Consider the following 18,803-nt stretch of genomic DNA (forward strand, 5'->3'; position numbering starts at 1 on the left):
TCAGTTGAGGGCGCTATTTTGCTGCTGTTGTTTTTGACGACCCCTTTTTACTCTGTCGGCCTCAATAAAGCTCGTTTGGTATTTTTGGGGTATGGGTTTTGGAAAAAGGGACATGTCTAATCCAAAGCCAAGTTTGTGGAAATTCTGGAATGGCTAAAATAGCTTACAGCTCCTTTAATAAAACCGTTAAAACAACATAAGATATCAATAAAAATGACATATTACAGTATATAAACAAGAGCAGGGAATGTTGTCAAATTTCTGTTGTACTCTTCAGTCATTATATCTTCTTGCAAATCTGTGAAATGTGTGATCTCCACATATTGTAGTTTAAAGGGGTAGTTCACACCAAAATGTACTTTTTGTCTGTTTAATCACCCTCTTGTTTTTCCAAACCCATATCACTTGGTATAACTTTTGTTGAACACAAAAGGAGACAATAGAATTACAGCCTCAGTCACCATTGACCTTCATTCATCTTTTTTCCATACCATGATAGTGAATGGAGCACACACTGTGGATAAGAAAAACACTCAATTGGAGACAAACCCAAGACCAATAATCTCAAGAACAGTTGCTTGATATATTTTATTCTACTGTAAATAATACTTAAATAGCATCTCAGTTGTACTCCATTACAAAATATCAGAAACTAATTTGAGGGCGACATGTACAAATAGGAAACTTACACCACAGGATGACATAATATTTGCTAAAACTGCCAAAATCTCTTCACAAGCTGAGGCACGAAGAAGGGTACAGTACAGATGTCCCTGAAAGCGCAGTGAAGTATTATAAAGCATACAAAACACTGATGCAAAAGTCAACAGAAGCATTTGTAAACTTAAAATATAATAATAAACCATTTAAAAGGGCCCTGGATAGTTCAATCGGTGATATGGTAATAATTTTCCATAAAATATTTTAATATAACAAACCGTAAGGCATACACTCAAAGTAAAATTACTGTTTCAAAGAATATTTGAATGCATACTACATCTATTTATGACTCTGTTGTATGCTACTGATTATATTTGTTTATATAGTTTGTAAACAGCTGACGTCTTAACTATTTGGCAAACCCCATGGACCTGGAATGACCCCTGGTGTTGACAGGCATCATGGTTTTGGAATGTACTGTGCATAAAACTATGAAATCATAAAGATATTTAAGATGCTTACATAGCAATTAAGATTTCCTGTGCTTATGGTGGCATTCAGTACAAACTTGTTTTCTTCATGATGCGAAGAAATTCTTGCTGGTTAACTTCCCCATCACCATCTCTGTCTGCTTCATCAATCATTTCCTACAAGACAGACATAGATAGGAAATTAAATGTATTCCATATCTATGTACTGTAGTAAATTCTCAGGGAAACCCCAATTTTGTCTTATCAGACCAGAAAGCAAATGTTTGTGCCTCGATAATTCTCGAACCTGTAGCTCTTCGTCTGTGAGATTCTCCCCCAGTTCTTTGGCTACTCTCTTTAGATTTCGGAAAGAGATTTTTCCTGTTTCATCATCGTCAAACAGCCGAAATGCTTTAAGAATTTCTTCCTTAGAGTCCTTTTCAGCCTTGAGAAAACAGTAATGGGGTAAATCAAATGAAAACATGTCTGTTTCATATTTATCCCCACAATCACAGGGGAAAAAATGGATAAATGTATAATTAGCAGTAGCAATCAAGGCATATATATATATATATACATATATATATATATACATACATATATGTTGGACACATAAGATGTTTCACAAAAGCATTTGTCTTAAGATGGTTATTTATATCTTCAGCTTTAGTGTGTCAATAGGAAATATAAACGTTAGACTCTCAAACGTTACTTTTGCAACAGATGTAACGCCCCCCACAGAGTCCCCGCTGAACATTGTGTCAGTCTGAGATTACATAAAGAGACAGAAGCAATTGAGACAGCTGAAAAAGATAGAAGAACTGTGGAGAATTCTCCAAGTAGCTTGGAACGTCCCATCTGCCAACAACCAAGAAAAACTGTGTCCAGGTGTACCTAGGAGAATTGGTGATGTTTTAAAGGCAAAGGTGGTCACACCGAATATTAATTTAGCTTTTTTATGTTTACAGGACTTTTTATGACATTACTTGATAAATGAAAACAATTTATGTCATTATTTTTGAAGACCTCCCTATGCAACATTTTTCACAAGTGCCTAAAACGTTTGCACAGTCCTGTATGTATACATACACACCCAATAACAGTGTACTAATTGTCTAGAATTGTATATATATATTTGAGTTTCACACTTACCATTTTTTGAGTCATAACCATCAAAAAATCGTTGAAAGAGATCTTGCCAGTAGCATCTTTATCCACCTCTGCAATCATCTTCCTGATTTCCTCCTTTTTAGGCTCAAAACCTAATGCTCGCATGGCCACCTGGCAGAGTTTGCATAATTTCCCATTAAATACATGTATTCAGTACCTTGTGCATCGCAATAACACACTCTTGAGTAAACTATCACTAAAGGATATTATGCATGTTTCTAATAATTACATGGCATTAAGTCTCACCTTTAACTCCTTTACTTCAATGTAACCACAGCCGTCAGTGTCAAAGAGCTCAAATGCCTCTCGGATCTCCTGTTTTTGCTCCTCTGTCAGTTCTGGCTTTGGGTTTGCTTTTTTACGAGGGGCTACTGCTCCCAGTGACGGTCTTTTGGGACTAGTGGCCTGTATATAGAATAGAATAGAGCAATATTTAATGCAACTTATAAATACAGGACAGAAGAAATAAATCATACTATGCCCAGTATAAACATGGACAATGCACATGTTAATAATACAAAATAAAATAGTTTGATGGTTATTATGTGAAAGATAATATTAGCAGTGAACAATAGAACCCGTTGATGTAATTCATGACATTATTTATTTTAAAATCAGTGGTTGTAAATATCCACACATCCTCTACTGACATGGAAGGACCTATGCCAATAATAAGCATCACATATGGTTAAATACACAGGACACGCGCTACAAATTAAAGGTTACATATAAATCAAATGAGCATCGTTCAACGGAAAAGATGCTTATTAAATTAATAAATACAGAAATCCTAAATATAAAAAAATAGTTGCATACGCAGTAACTCACCATCTTTATCGAGAGGAGATCAACAAAACGCAAATGTATTACACCTACTATGGCGAAGGATTAACTCATGAATATTGATTACGCTCCGTGACGTTTGGCCAGTAGGCCTAAATGATTGGCTGAAATGCGACGTTAGCGAATGGAAGGAAGTCGGCTGGTGCACGGATACGGTGAAGGCGTATTTAATTAATATTAATTAGGTTGCGTTTCTGACGTTTCATGAAGTTAGTTCGGCACGACTAAATCATGAGTTATAAATATTAGTTATATTAATTCCCCCTCTCATCTATGGGAATATTGTTGGCTTTGATTTGTCTACTGATGATGATGTTTCTGGGAACATAAAGCAAATGGATGTAAGTGTATATTTATTAGTATATTTCGTGCCGTATTTTATATATTTTTACATAATTATACGATATAACATTAAAAAATAACAATGTAATGTTATATATAAAACATTTATATAATTATTCAAATATATTTTCGTGCTGGTTTTAAGGTAAGGTCATCTAAACCTTTTTATAGCTTCTATTTTATAATTATTTTGTTATTTCTATACCCCATGAAGTCATTTCATTACATTCACATACTTAATGCAAATGTCTTAACCCTTGTGCGACCTTCGGGACATTTTTGTCTTTTTTTGTTGTTGTTTTGATCATTTTGGCTGTGTTAATGCCAAAGGCATAAATATGCCCAAAGGTGTGTATTTTGGGGGGAATTTATATATTTCAACCTCAGTTCCTATAATACATCTATAATTGACTGTGAACACAAAATAATTTCACTCAGAAAATTAAGGACGAGAATGTCCCCATTGAAACCCATTAAAATTGCAATATTTGATCCCGGTGCATTAAAGCATAACATCAGGAATTCTAGGATTTCATTCCAGAGCCCTGGCTTCAAGATTTAATTTATTTAATATTTTCCACCAGATGGTGCCATTTCTCTCATGTTTAGCCTATGGAACAAATACATGCTTTTTCTCTATTTTCTGTTTGCTGAATTAGAGCACTGCAGGCCAAATTAATAAACGATGCAGCTAGAATTGAGTTGGTGTGTTGGTTTGGACGTAAGAGTGTGTTTTGTATGTGTATATTGAGAAATTTGTGTGTGTAAAAAACAACAGTGGCATTATGTAAACAAACTCATTCACCAAAAATGAATGAATATTTGGTAGTTATTATCAGGACTGATGTTCTAAAATCTAAGTAAGTGAAAGTGGAAAATAATATTAATATGAATACATTTTTGTTCTCTTAGCTACTGAGTGTGTGTTTTTTTTTTTTCCTGACTGCACAAAAAATAATAATGCATCAAAATCAATGTTGTTGCTAATCATTGACATATCCCAGAATGTGATAATAATATTAATAAAAAAAAATACCCTTAGCATTTAGTGTGGAAATAAATAATTTTGTATGTGTGTGTGTGTGTGTGAGCGTGTATTTATAACTTTGTGGGGACCAAATGTCCCCATAAGGACAGTAAAACCCGAAATTTTGACCTTGTGGGGACATTTTGTTGGTCCCCAGGAGGAAAACAGCTTATAAATCATACTAAATGGTGTTTTTGAAAATGTAAAAATGCAGAAAGTTTTCTGTGAGGGTTAGGTTTAGGGGAAGGGTTAGGGGTTAGAATATATATAGTTTGTACAGTATAAAAACCATTACGTCTATTGGAAAGTCCCCATAAAACATGGAAACACAACGTGTGTGTGTGTGTGTGTGTGTGTGTGTGTGTGTGTGTGTGTGTGTGTGTGTGTGTGTGTGCGTGTTTCATCAAAAACAGCAGTTGCATTATAGAAAGAAACCAGCATTTAAAGGGTTAAAATCATGAATATTTCGTAGTTATGATCAGGACTGATGTTGGTTAAAAACAATTACGAATTGAAAGTGGAAAATAATATTAATATATAATATTATTATGGCAGTTTTTTTTTTTTTGACGAGGACATTTTTGTCCTCTAAGAACATCTGAGTAACTTTTTTAAATTGACGCACAAGGGTTAAGAGGGCAGATCAAGGAGCAGGTTAAAAAACATACAAACAGACGACGGACAGACAGAATATTGTATATTAAACGCTTCAAATTACATATAGGGGCGTGGCTATGTGTCATGGGAGGAGGAGAATGTAATGGTGTTCTCTTTCTTGATTGGTCCGCGCAGTGGCGCTCTTTGACGTTGCTTTTCTCTTATTGGTCAAATGTACATGTTAGCGTCATACCTGATAGTCCGCTCAGCCAATAAGATGTTTCTCGGCTCTCTGCTGATGATGGCTCTTCGTATTTTAATCATTACCTCTGAAAGTGTCTTTCGATAGAGTTGAACAGGTGAGTGATATTGAACTAAAGGTTTACAAAAATAGAAAATAGGGTTTATATATATATGTATATATATATATTATCTTGAACTTCTAACTTACCTGCTCGTAGGACATGATGTCAAGGATGGATTTAATATAATTCAACAAGACTAAAAAGTAAATGTTGTGCAGTAAATGGTTTAAAGGTCAACCCAGGTGTAACATGGTTTAAATTAATTGCTATTAAACAAGTTTATGTTAATGTTATGTTCATTGTATTGATCTTTAGACTGCTGTTGAAGGAGCTGAGATAACTACACATGGCAACTCGTATCAGACCTGTGAGTATAACAACATGATGGCAGCATGTAATGTAAATGGACTGTTAACATGTAAACTTAACATGTATTCAAACTTTTATATATTTTTGCACACTTGCACTATTGTCCAGTCATTGCTGATCACACTGTCATCAATGCACAATCACATCTTCCCTATTAATGCAGACTATACACATTTTTTTGTTCTCTATTTATTGTAATTCATGCAATTATTTGCCCTTATTGCCTGTGTCCACTAGGCACTGTGTAAAAGTTTGTCATGAATGTGTTAATTAGAGACAAACTGATTTATCAGCTGATATTTGATCATTTTGAGATCCAATATCTACCTACAGCCTTGGCAATGGACAATAAACTATTCCAATTTGTTTTATATTTATTTGCCAATTAATATGGTTTTATCTTCATTGTAGCGTATAAATGACAACTAACCAAAAATGTGACATTTACGATATAAAAATTGTTTTCCCTCAGAGCAACAAGCGTTGCGCTGTCATCGGAGGGTCTGGATTCCTCGGCAGACACCTTGTGGAGCATTTATTGGACAAAGGATATGCAGTGGCTGTGTTTGATATCAGACAGGCCTATGAACATCCAGGAGTGACCTTTCACCAAGGGGACCTGTGTGACAAACAGGTGGGGACTGATCACCAATTCAATCACCAATTCGACTGATGAATCAATTCAATATGACACAATAACCACATCCTCACTGCCCTATTTGTTCTCTTTCTCTCTTGTTTAGGCTTTGCTTGTAGCTTTGAAAGATGTGTCTATAGTATTTCACTGTGCCTCACCTGCACCAGCCAGTGATGACCTCGCACTGTTTCAGAGGGTCAATATTGATGGCACACGGACTGTTATACAGGCCTGCCATGAGGCAGGAGTGCAGGTACCAGTCTTCACATAAAGTTAAATTGCCTTTAATTTATTGGTTTATTTTAGTGGACAGTTTTGTTTAAAACGTTGCAATAAAATCAAAATCGGTCCCATTTACATTTTTAATACACATTCACATCAGTGCACGTTAGTCCAAATAAAACAAATGGAACACCCATTTTCATGATCCAGTCAATTCCCAATCAACTTCCGCCCTGCATTTTATTTGGCTATTATCAAATATCCTGTTTTACGCAGATATGCATTACATTACGGAAGTAAAATGAGTTGCAAATGTTGTTTCATGTTGACGAACTGGTAGAACATATAATATTGTTGACATTAAAGGATTAGTTCACCCAAACCAGGACCATGTCCCAGTACCCCTTCTATGATCTCGAACAATGGAAAATTCTTTCTTTGGGCACCGTTTTGTCCATTGTGCGTTTTAACAGATTTGTAATGTGCCCAATGTTACATTTCCCCCGAATCTGTACCGTTGTGTGCTAGATACACAAGCTGGCAAATTCTGTGAAACATTGACCCCGCCTCACTCCCCAGTTGGCCTTGTTTGGCCCAAGAGTAATCGGCGGGCCAAAGGCCATTGGCCCCGTGAAAGCCCCGAGGAGGTACAATGAATCCCCAGAAGTGACAGTGGGAATGCTACTTGCACTAGCATACCCGATAGTGGAAACGTGGCTAATGGGAGTGCACCAAAATGAATGCTGTAATTTACACTTTTTACGTTTATTTAAAGGGGTCTTGAGTCATGATGTCTTTTTTTTAATATAATATTTTTATTATATACACTTATGGAAAATGGAGTATATATATATAGCACCTTTTTAAGCCTTAACGGTATTCAAAGCATTTTACACTGCGTTTCACACACACACACACACACACACACGGCAGCAGAGCTGATATGTAAGGTGCTAGCCTGCCATTGGGAGCAACTTGGGGTTCAGTGTCTTGCCCAAGGACACTTCGGCATGTGGAGTCGTGTGGGCCAGGATTAGAACCACCAACCCTGTGATTAGTGGCCGACACGCTCTACCAACTGAGCCACAGCCACCCCTTAATGTTATATGTTTTTACACAAAAAAAACAGCCATATATTTGTAAAACATGATCATTTTCCACCCTCATTCTGACCCTCTGTCAGAAACGTTCAGTTTTGGTCCTGCTTCTCCTTTAAGACTTGACAGTACATGCCCACTGTTATGATTGGCTATCTCCTGTTGACTGACCTGCTGTCTCTTCTTGCCATCTCACTGCTACTGGGCAGGGCTACAGAAGTAATTAAAGGTAAATTAGGCGTTGATGTGTTGTTGTGGTGGCGGACTGATGCGAATCGCAGTGTGGAGGACGTAGAGAATGAGTCCTTTAGTCCTTTAGTCCATGCAGCTGCAATCGTTATCTTGATTATTATCTGAGGAATTGTGCAGCTCTTGTAAATTAAGCCTTGTTTTTACAGAAATTAGTACTGACCAGCAGTGCAAGTGTGGTGTTCGAAGGAACTGACATCAAGAATGGGAAAGAGGATTTGCCTTATGCAAAAAAGCCAATAGATTATTATACAGAAACTAAAATCCAGCAGGAAAAGGTAAGAATAAATCAGATCAGTGACATTCATTCTCTTCATGACCATTTTATGAAATGCATTTCTTTTTTATTTATGTCACTGTGTGTTTTAAGTTAGTTTTGTTCTTGGTGTTTTGATTGATGTACTGAATCATTGCGCTTCAGTGTTAGAAGCAAATCCTCCATGTCTCCTAAGCATTAAGATTAATCTTTATCTCTCCCTGCTCAGTTGGTGTTGGAGGCGTGCAGTAAAGATAAGGGTTTTCTCACAGTTGCTATCCGTCCGCATGGCATCTTTGGCCCCCGGGACCCTCAGTTAGTACCCATCCTGGTAGACATGGCCCGCAAAGGAAAGATGAAGTTCATTATCGGGTGAGCAGTGCTGACATTTTGCCTACAGATCCATGGAAGTCTTTAGCTGGCTCCAAATATCCATATTTCCCCATTATATAGCATACTTCCCAAGAACAGTGTGCTAATGGAGTAGTGTTTTCAAATCCCAGAATGACCTGCTATTTCCGGCAGTACTGCTTCTCCCTATACGCATATTATACGGTCTGCATAGGGCACCAACTCCTTAGAGGGGCATCATCTTAACTGCTGCCCTTACTCGCACGTTATATGTTATTCAAGGACCCGATAGCAGTCGCAGAACACCGATGATCGCCATGCACTTGCACTTTCGTACCAAGCATACATTTGTTTTCTTAGTCTTTCCTTACTAAGACATGCAAAGACACAGGCTATAAGAGTCCAACAGTAAACTAAATTCCAGATTTAGTTAACTGTTCAAGAAAAATCCCAAAAATAATTAGAAAAAAAAAAAAAAGATTTGGTGCATAATTTAGGACTTTTAACTTTAAACAAACCCAAATTACTCTGGTATTCTTATTTTGAAATGACAATGCTTTATATTTAACTATTACCCAAAGTAAGCTTTTTATAGCCTATATATTTCACCAGATGAGGTTTAATGAGGAATAAGGTTTATTATTATTCACAAGATATGAAATTGTAGACACAATGTGATTTTAATTATCTAATCAAAAAACAAAATATTCACTGAAGTGAGGATAAAAACATGGATGAATATTGTCAATGATGAAAGATGTAGATACAGCAAATCCACACAAGACGTTATTGATTGTTTTTATTTAATCTCTAGAGCCTGCTTTTATACTGTAGAATCTTCCAGCGCTGGCCACAGAGGGACATGGAAGAATAATCATTAAAAAATATTGTCATAGAGTTTTACTGATAATCTATAGTTCCAAAAAGCAACTATTGGCACCGATTAATCAGTAAAACTGATATATCGGTCTACTTCTAATTTCCAAAGAGATTCTGAAGTGCGGATCAATAATCCCTTGTGAGTTGAGGATATGGCACGTTTAAAGATGGATTTAAAAATGAATAAAACAAAACACAAGCTGGGCAGCTCTTTTTAACTGCAAGTGCTATATACAGGCTTGGGGAGTAACGAAATACTTGTAACGGTGTTCAAGTAATCAGGATACAAACATTGAGTTTTATGTAACTAAGGGATTACATTTACACAATGTATACAGATTACAGTTACATTTGGTAAAAATTGGTATTACTTGCAGGATTACAATTTTCAATGTATAAAAAAAATAAACAAAAGATCCTCCTGACATAAAATGATAAATACCGCTGCTTGCTTTAGAGTGGTTCAGATATGATCAGAAGCGTGCTGGAGATTTCTTCTAGTTCTCTCTCATGATGTGTATCTGGTGCCAATTACGGGGCTTTTCCACTGCACGATACGCTACTCTGCTCGCTTTTTGGAGGTTTTCCACTGTGGATAGTACCTGCTACCTGGTACTTTTTTAGAACCACCTCGGTCGAGGTTCCAAGCGAGCCGAGCCGATATTAAATGTGACGTAAAAATCCTGCAGATCACTGAATGCTATCTAGACCGGTGAGCAATGGGAGGGAGCTGGACTCCATGATTGAGGATGGTACATTTTGTTACGTTAAATCTACTCCACTTGAAAGCTTCACTTTATTTAGTTGACCTGCTACTGGGAAGCTTGCTTCTAAAGCAACCAGGCCAATTGAACTGTTACACTTGTGTAAAATCACCATACAACAACTGCTTTATGCTTGCAATGAGCAAGTAGCTAACAGCTAGTGATCGTGTTATTGTTTGTCGCGTTTAAGATGATGTCACGGCAGTAGAGGTAGCGCAACTATGACGATCAGCCTATAATGCCACCCACATTGAGGCGGCACTAAACTGCAGTGGATAAGCAAGCTCAGAAAAGTAAAGCAAGCAGAGTCGAGTCGAACCGTAACATGGAGTGGAAAAGTGCCATTACTGTCGCATGCACAAATAGTACCTGTCTCACACCAACACTGTGCTCTCCAAACGAGGTCAAACCTTTAAAAAGTTTAATCGCAGTAGCCACTGGAGAAATATGATTATTTTTTTCAACATTCTTGTCACTTCAATGGAGTAAAGGGAAACAACATTACAGTTCAGTGCAATTAATACCTTCCAATTGTGAAGATCCAGTGTTTTTCCAAGAACCCGATACATAATTTAAAGAAGCATTTAAAGGTAAGACCCACACAAAAATCATGTTAGCTAGGGTGGCTAAAAATAGTCATAAGTGTCCCCTAATTACACCGTCAGACCGTCCTTGGATCATTTTCGCGGGAGCAGGAATATAAGCAGAGGACACTGGAAGCATTAATGATAATGATGATGATTTTGATGATCATAAAGATTAAGAAGATAACCTGTGATCTACCTATTGCAGTCAGAAGTTAATGAATGGTCAATGCCAATCAGTCTACATGCTAACTGCAATACATGGCAGAATCCAACTTTTGAAGTGTTTTTGAATCTGAGGTATATCTGTTAATGTTAACCAAGACATAATTCAGTGCATCTGTTCTAACTGTATTTGCTTGATGAGGAGAAAAACTATTTTGTGGAACAGAGCACCTGATTGGGTTAAAAATGCAGATTTGTTGTACATTTGAACATATTCTGTTTTCCTATTAAACAGGGATTTTCATTTTGTTTTCTTATACTGTACATAATAATAGCTACATCACTCATAACATTATTCAAATATGGTTTGTTTGCATTCAAAAGGCATGATTAAAATTCATTTCTCATAACGTTATTCACATATGCGATATTGAGGTAATCAAAAAGCAACTAACAGTAATCTGATTACTTATTGAGGTAACTGGATTGAGTTACTGAAGTAATCTGTATTTGTAATGGATTACATTTTTAAAGTAACCCTCAAAACCCTGGCTATATATATTACAAGGAAGTTGTTTTTTGTGCTTAAACAAAGAGTACATTATTTTCTCTGTTGTTATTACGTCATATATTCCGGTCACGTGACAATGCCCACATTCTTGATTAAGTATGTCTGAAATCTATTAATACTACTCACCTGCATTCCTAAAGAACACACTTTCTTACAGACCAAAAAGTGTGTACTTCATCAAATGCACTACATACTCTGACAGTATGCAGTTTCTGACAGCTTTAGTACCAGTGTACCACTTCCCATTGACATTAGTGGTGCAGAGACAGTTTGAATCCACTAGGTGGCAGATTGTCATTATCTTTCCAGAAGTTGGCAACCTTTTGAAAAGGTTTTTTCTTGCTTCTCTCTGTGCCAGATCACTTCCCTCCCACCCCAAATGCCCATTTAAAAATATTTCTTGCTTTAACATCCCCTCATTTAAATAGAATACTTTTGAGAGCAAAAAGCATAAAAAAAGGGAACCAAGTGCATCATGTCCGTGAGCACAGGTGTGACTATAAAGGGCAGTTTTGTTCCACTTTTTGAATGTTTCGCTTCCCATAGACCTCATAATGAAGACTGGCTGCGTGAAGTCCTTAAAAATACTCATGTTCATTCCTCTCTCTGCCTTATTGCTTGCATGCCAATGATTACATTGTCAATGGTGGAACGCATGTTTACTGTGATGAAAATAATCTGTCTAAACTGTATACTTTAGTATATATTGTACTATATTAAATATGCAGTGTACAACCACAAACTGCTACACACCATTTTTCTTAAGCTAAAATGGAGATGTTGTGGTTAATATAGCACCTCCGCAGCTTTGGGATGCAAATTATCATGCAATGTTTTAACATTAAGGAAAGTAGTATAGAACATGTGGACTGTGCAGTAGATGCATTCAATTTGCACGTCATTTATACAGATTTCCAAATGCAATACACGTATTATAGGATGTAATGTTCAACTCTTTAATGACTTTCATACAGTACAAATAACTACAGACCTTTGCTGGTAGACACAGTCAGTTTAGACGTTTGATATTGATTGTCTTAAAGTTATTTTTATGACTGCACAAATAATTTATTACATCCTTTAAAGTAGCAGTGTCTTTAGATAGTCTGAGATCTCTTTGTATCCACTTCATTAAAGTATGTGTTCACCCAAATGCCACACCCATGTGTTTGTATAACATTTAATTTCAAACCATTATTATGGAGTTGGTCGTCGCTTTGCTACTAACTCTTCTCGTTCAGCTTTCCACTAGATGTTGGAACATGACTGTGGGGGTTTGCTCCTTTTTAGACACACGAGCATGTATTGGCAACTCATTCTGAATTTAAAACTCTTATATACACTCAGAAAAATAGCTCTTTAGCTGAACTTGATTCAATCATGGACATCATACACTTTGTGTAGAAATAACCTAGTTGAATTAGGTAAACCCAACAAAATCAAACGTGTCGATGCAACTCAAATAAATGTCTTATTTCTTTGTGTACTAACTAGTGAAAGTGTATGTTAGCATGCTAAATACATACTGGTTGGAAGCACCACAGAGTGCAGTTTAGTAACTATGCTATGGTTAGCACAGCATTTGCTCAACTGACCAACAATCAATTTTATCTACCTATCCTCATGGTTTGCTCAAGCCAGGGCTGGACTGGTAATCTGGCATACCGTGCATTTTCCCGGTTGGCCGACGCACTTTTGGGCCGAACAGGGGTGGAATGGCCATCGGGAGAACCGAGCGTGCCGGTGGTTCTGCCATGAAACAATGAGCCGCTGCGTTATGCAGAACGGACCACAAAACATGCTGTGATATGCAGACAACAACAACATTTGGCAAAGCTCATCTCAACAGTTGGGCCAGTTGCCATATAAAATCCCGGGCCGATTTCTCTTCCCAGACCTGGCTCAAGCTACAAGGGACATACTTTGGAAATCTAGGGAAGCTCCTTAGACATTATCAATGTGTCTAAACATAGTGTGTAAATGTTTGGCATGATCATAATGTGCTGCCTGATCCTGAGTTTGTTCTTTTATATTTATTTATAGAGATGGATCCAATCTTGTGGACTTTACCTATGTGGAGAATGTAGTTCATGGGCATATTTTAGCGGCTGAACGCCTGAAGCCTGATTCTCCACTCTGTGGCCAGGTACGGAATGTGTGTGAGAGCGTGAATGAGTGTAAGTGTATAGAAGTACATTCATAGATCCAATCCCACATATGCGTATGTAGAGTGTAAACATTCCACGTTAATGATGCATCAAGTTTCCATGATTTCCAAGGAATAAAGTTTACAAAAACGCAAATCTCTCATAGGAGGTTTTAATCATTCATTAAATGCAGCGATGGTGAATGAAAGTTTTTTTTTTTATTTTTTTAGTATGCCGTTTTTAATACAGGGATCAGATGCACACTAGAAAATCTTTGTGAAAGCAAGAAAATTACCCAGTCCCGGAAAATAATGTCTACAAGATAATTGCGGCAAACTTGTGGTTAATTTGTGGCAAAACAAAACTGTGCTATTTGTGATCACCAGAAGTTTGTAGCTCTTCAAACTGTTCAGAGATGGTAACAAAAGTAAAAGTTTTAGTAGAAGCTGACATTATAGGAAAAAAAATATATTGTTGGCAAATACAGGTTAGAATCATCTTTTAATGATTATTTATTTAAAAAAAAAATAAACCAATGTATTTGGTAATAAACAAATACTCGTGAATTGAAGTGAATAGTCCATCACTACTGCCGAACTATTCACTGTTATTTCAGTTTTGTGACTAGAATAATTGTAATTCCTTACAAAAATACAGTACAGTAAAAATGGTTTCTCTGAATTAACTCTTATTAACAGGCTTACCACATAACCAATGACGAGCCAGTGCGTTTCTGGGATTTCATGTCTCAGATTCTGGTGGGTTTGGGCTACAGCGCCCCACGGTACCACCTGCCTTACATGCTGGTGTATGGAATCGCCTTGCTGCTGTGGCTGATCGCCTTCATACTGCGGCCCCTGATCCAGGTCAAACCCACCTTCACCCCCATGCGAGTAGCTCTGGCTGGCACCTACCACTACTACAGCTGTGCCCGTGCCAAGCAGGACATGGGTTACCAGCCCGTGGTTCCTTTACAAGAGGCTATAGCACGCACTGTAGAGAGCTACCCACATCTAAGGAATGGAGTGTAATACCACAGTAAATACTTTTTTCTTGCACGCTGAGACTGGACTTTTTACTGACGTGTTTACTTTGTGCTGAACTGTAGTATAAGCCTTAGATTACCATGTTTTTATTTTATAGGTGGCATTAACAATGCACTTAATTATTCCTATTAATTAAATGTACATTTTCACCAACCAATGTTGGGTTCAGACGGAAAATACCAATATTTGTGGATCAAAAGAATTCAAACTTTATGAAACAGCTATTCAAGTCTAACTCATTTTTATTCAAATACCTAATTGTATCACATTCCTTTTTTGGTTAAGGCTTAGGTATAACTCTGTTGAACTTTTGTCTTTTTCTTTTTTGCTTTAAATCAAACCTTTAATTCTTCCCTATGGGAAAAATCATTTTGGAATCAAGACAGCTGAAAAAGTGGGCGGGCTTTGTTGTGGTCTGTCAAAAGCATTTGTGGCATAATGTTGATTAAAACAAAAATAATTTTGACTTGTCCCTTTCTTTAAAAAAGCAACAATATAAGTTTAAATTGAGACCCTTACAATGGAAATGAATGAGGACAATTTTTTGGAAGGTTTAAAGACAGAAATGTTAAGATTAAAATTGTATTAACATTCTTCTGTTAAAACTTATGTATTATGTATTATTTGAGCTGTAAAGTTGTTTAAATGGTTGTTTCACCTCAATACGGGTGGTGGAGAATGAATCTCAGTTGCCTCCGCATCTGAGACCGTCAATCCACGCATCTTATTACGTGGCTTGTTGAGCACGTTACCGCGGAGACATAGTGCATGTGGAGGCTGCACGCTATTCTCCGTGGCGTCCACGCACAACTCACCACACATCCCACCGAGAGCGAGAACCACATTATAGCAACCATGAGGAGGTTACCCCATGTGACTCTGGTTGTGACTGTGGTTGCTTAGGAGACCTGGCTGGCATGCCCTGGATTCGAACTCGAGACTCCAGGGGTGGTAGTCAGTGTCTTTACTCGCTGAGCTACACAGGCCCCCCCATATTATATGTTCCTAAAGTAAAGAAGTACAATTTGAAATACATTTTTGTGATAATCAGCATTCTGCCCCAAATGGTGTCGATTGAACTTAACTTGTAGTTAACGCTGAATATTCTTTAATATTGTTCCTGCCCCCAAGTGATGTTAGTGGAAAAAGAATGTTGGTTTAGAGGTGGAGCAATTTGTTACATTTTGATTAAAGATTACAAAGCTAAAAACAACAAGACCATGAATGTGTATTATGAACCTAAATGGGGTCAAATTTGATTTCACGTTCACCTAAAAGTCACATTTTGGTGGTTGTATTATGACAATCTGTTTCTGCGTCAACAAAAAGACCAGTTTGCGTAGAATGTCATTGAATTAAGTCATCATGATGTCACACCTTTTAGTAATTATAATTGTAAAAGGAGTATTAATGGGATGGACATACACACTCTTTTACCTGTGAAGCATTTTTCCTGTCCATTTCACTATCACTCATATTTCATGACAAATCACATCAATCACATATGCATATAACTTTCATTTCACACTAGTAATACTTCAGCGATACATTATAAACAATGACAGCAATGTTTCCCCAATGGTACATTTTTTCAATTCCTCCAACAGGCGTTGAATGGGAGGTGGGGGTGTTGTTCAGATAGCTGACATTCCCCATGCAAAGATCTGAATCACTATCACTATGACTCACAATCGTCAAACCGGTTTCTTTCCCACTGCAGTAGGCGTTACCCATGATGAAACTGTATCGGGCCTCTTGGTTCTCTCTCGAGACGCGCTCACAGGGGTGTGAATGTGTCTTTAGGCAGCAGAATGCTGGTCATTGGGTTAGTGAGTATCCTAGAGACTGCACACACCCTATTTGTTGTAGAGTGTGTGAGACAGTTGTACACTGTGGTTTGGATTGGTGCTTCCGTGTTCATTTATGGACACTTGACTCAGCAGTTCACCTTGACTGAACATTGGGTTACCATTGACACACGTTTATCTAAGCAGTTAGTTGTAGGCTGTCGTTTGATGTCTGGAATCACAGTTGTGTACAGTTGTTTTTGTTTCAGCATCAGCGGTCTTTAATATAAAAAAAAACATTTATTCATTTATTCCCAAAAACTATAAAAATGCAGTTCAAACACAAAATGTCTTGGATAAACCTAATTAACATTTCTGAATTAAATTGTAGACTATTTAGACTAATATATATATATAGATTATACAGTTTTTCACAAGTCCTCAGAAGTTTATATACTCTTTGTTAGTATTTGGTACCATTGCCTTTATATTGTTTAACTTGGGTCAAATGTTTTGGGCAGCCTTCCACAAGCTTCTCTCAATAATTTGCTGGAATTTCGGCCCGTTCCTCCAGACAGAACTGGTGACCTACAAGTCATGATTGTAGGCCTTGTTGCTTGCACACGCTTTTTCAGTTCCGCCCACAAATTTTCTGGTCAGGGCTTTGTGATGGCCACTCCAATACCTTGACTTTGTTGTCCTTAAGCCATTTTGCCGCAACTTTGGAGGTATGCTTGGGGTCATTGTCCATTTGCGACAGAGCTTTAACTTCCTGGCTGATGTCTTGAGATGTTGCTAAAATGTATCCACATAATTGTCCTTCCTCATGATGTCATCTATTTTGTGAAGTGTACCAGTCCCTCCTGCAGCAAAGCACCCCACAACATTATGCTGCCACCCCCATGCTTCACGTTGGGATGGTGTTCTTCGGCTTGCAAGCATCACCCATTTTCCTCCAAACATAACGATGGTCATTATGGCCAAACAGTTCCATTTTTGTTTCATTAGACCAGAGAAAATTTCTCCAGAAGTAAGATCTTTGTCCCCATGTGCACTTCTGGCTTTTTTATGGCGGTTTTGGAGCAGTGGCTTCTTCCTTGCTGAGCAACCTTTCAGGTTATGTCAATATAGGACTGGGATATAGATACTGTTTTACTGTGGATATAGATACTTGTCTACCTGTTTCTTCCAGCATCTTCACAAGGTCCTTTGCTGTTGTTCTGAGATTGATTTGCACTTTTACACTTTGTCTCCTTCCTGAGTGGTATGATGGCTGCATGGTCCCATGGTGTTTATACAGTCTAACAGTCTGTCTGTAAACAATTGTTGGGAAAATGTATCATGTCCTAGTAGATGTCCTCAACGAATTGCCAAAACTATAGTTTGCTAATATGAAATCTGTGGAGTGGTTGAAATATTAGTTTTAATGACTTCAACCTAAGTGTAAGTTAACCTCTGACTTCAACTGTACGTACATAGACCTTTTTATTTAATGGCCAATATTTTTACTCCGGATTTATTAATTTATTCAAAAAAGAACAAAAATGCAGACAAATGAACATTTCTGAATTAAAATGTGTTAATTCATATATACTTATAAAATTATATTTTATATAAAATATAAGACAAACATTCTTAGGAAAAAGGATGTCATTCGTATATATGTGTGTGTGTGGGGGTGTTTTGTTTTGAGAGTTTTGTTTAAAAAAAAAAAAAAAGAAGAAAAAAAGTATGTATATATGTATGTATATTAAAATTCCACAATCTTTCAATGTGATGTAACTAACACGCAGGAAGCCATTTTGTTGAAAATATTATAGTTCGATTTTTGTATTATTATTAATGAATTACAAGATTTATTTGAGGTTTTTAAATGGTAGAATGAAGAGAAATTCATAATATTCATGCTTTAAAAAATGCAATAAATATTTAAAAAAATATTGTTTTGTTTGTTTATCTTGGAAGAATACGCCGCTACCCTTGATTTAGATTTTTAAACAACTTTAAAACAAAACAAACATCCAACCTGCTGCATTCTCTACTGCAAATTATATTAAACACATCTAAATGAATTTCCACTGTACCCTGTGCTTATTAAAGGGCCCAAGCAGTTGTACTGTAGTAGCTATATTGGATCAGTCCCACAGGAACACATTATGAGCTTTGCACTGTCCCTCCGGATGCTGTTCTCTGAGCAGTTTCTGTCTTTAAATCATGTTGATTTGTTTTGTTAGACAGGCAAGGAACCCTGATCTCGATTCAGCC

At 37.0% G+C, this 18,803-nt stretch overlaps 2 protein-coding genes across 2 annotated transcripts; one reads left to right on the forward strand and one right to left on the reverse strand.

Annotated features, from left to right (window-relative positions):
* Window positions 1-579: 579 nt before the first annotated feature.
* On the reverse strand, window positions 580-3,185 carry cetn2 (centrin, EF-hand protein, 2). The gene is made up of 5 exons (XM_052149890.1): window positions 3,129-3,185; window positions 2,547-2,705; window positions 2,283-2,411; window positions 1,438-1,575; window positions 580-1,307 (listed from the first exon to the last, which is right to left on the reverse strand). The coding sequence occupies exons 1-5, from the start codon at window positions 3,129-3,131 to the stop codon at window positions 1,218-1,220; spliced, it is 519 nt and encodes a 172-aa protein (XP_052005850.1). The 5' UTR covers window positions 3,132-3,185; the 3' UTR covers window positions 580-1,217.
* Window positions 3,186-5,394: 2,209 nt separating this feature from the next.
* On the forward strand, window positions 5,395-18,397 carry nsdhl (NAD(P) dependent steroid dehydrogenase-like). Its single transcript, XM_052149959.1, has 8 exons — window positions 5,395-5,468; window positions 5,730-5,781; window positions 6,256-6,417; window positions 6,527-6,673; window positions 8,138-8,266; window positions 8,474-8,616; window positions 13,602-13,704; window positions 14,404-18,397. The coding sequence occupies exons 2-8, from the start codon at window positions 5,761-5,763 to the stop codon at window positions 14,734-14,736; spliced, it is 1,038 nt and encodes a 345-aa protein (XP_052005919.1). The 5' UTR covers window positions 5,395-5,468; window positions 5,730-5,760; the 3' UTR covers window positions 14,737-18,397.
* Window positions 18,398-18,803: the final 406 nt, after the last annotated feature.

The sequence above is a fragment of the Xyrauchen texanus genome, chromosome 19 (assembly GCF_025860055.1).
Source record: "Xyrauchen texanus isolate HMW12.3.18 chromosome 19, RBS_HiC_50CHRs, whole genome shotgun sequence".
NCBI classification, from domain to species: domain Eukaryota; kingdom Metazoa; phylum Chordata; class Actinopteri; order Cypriniformes; family Catostomidae; genus Xyrauchen; species Xyrauchen texanus.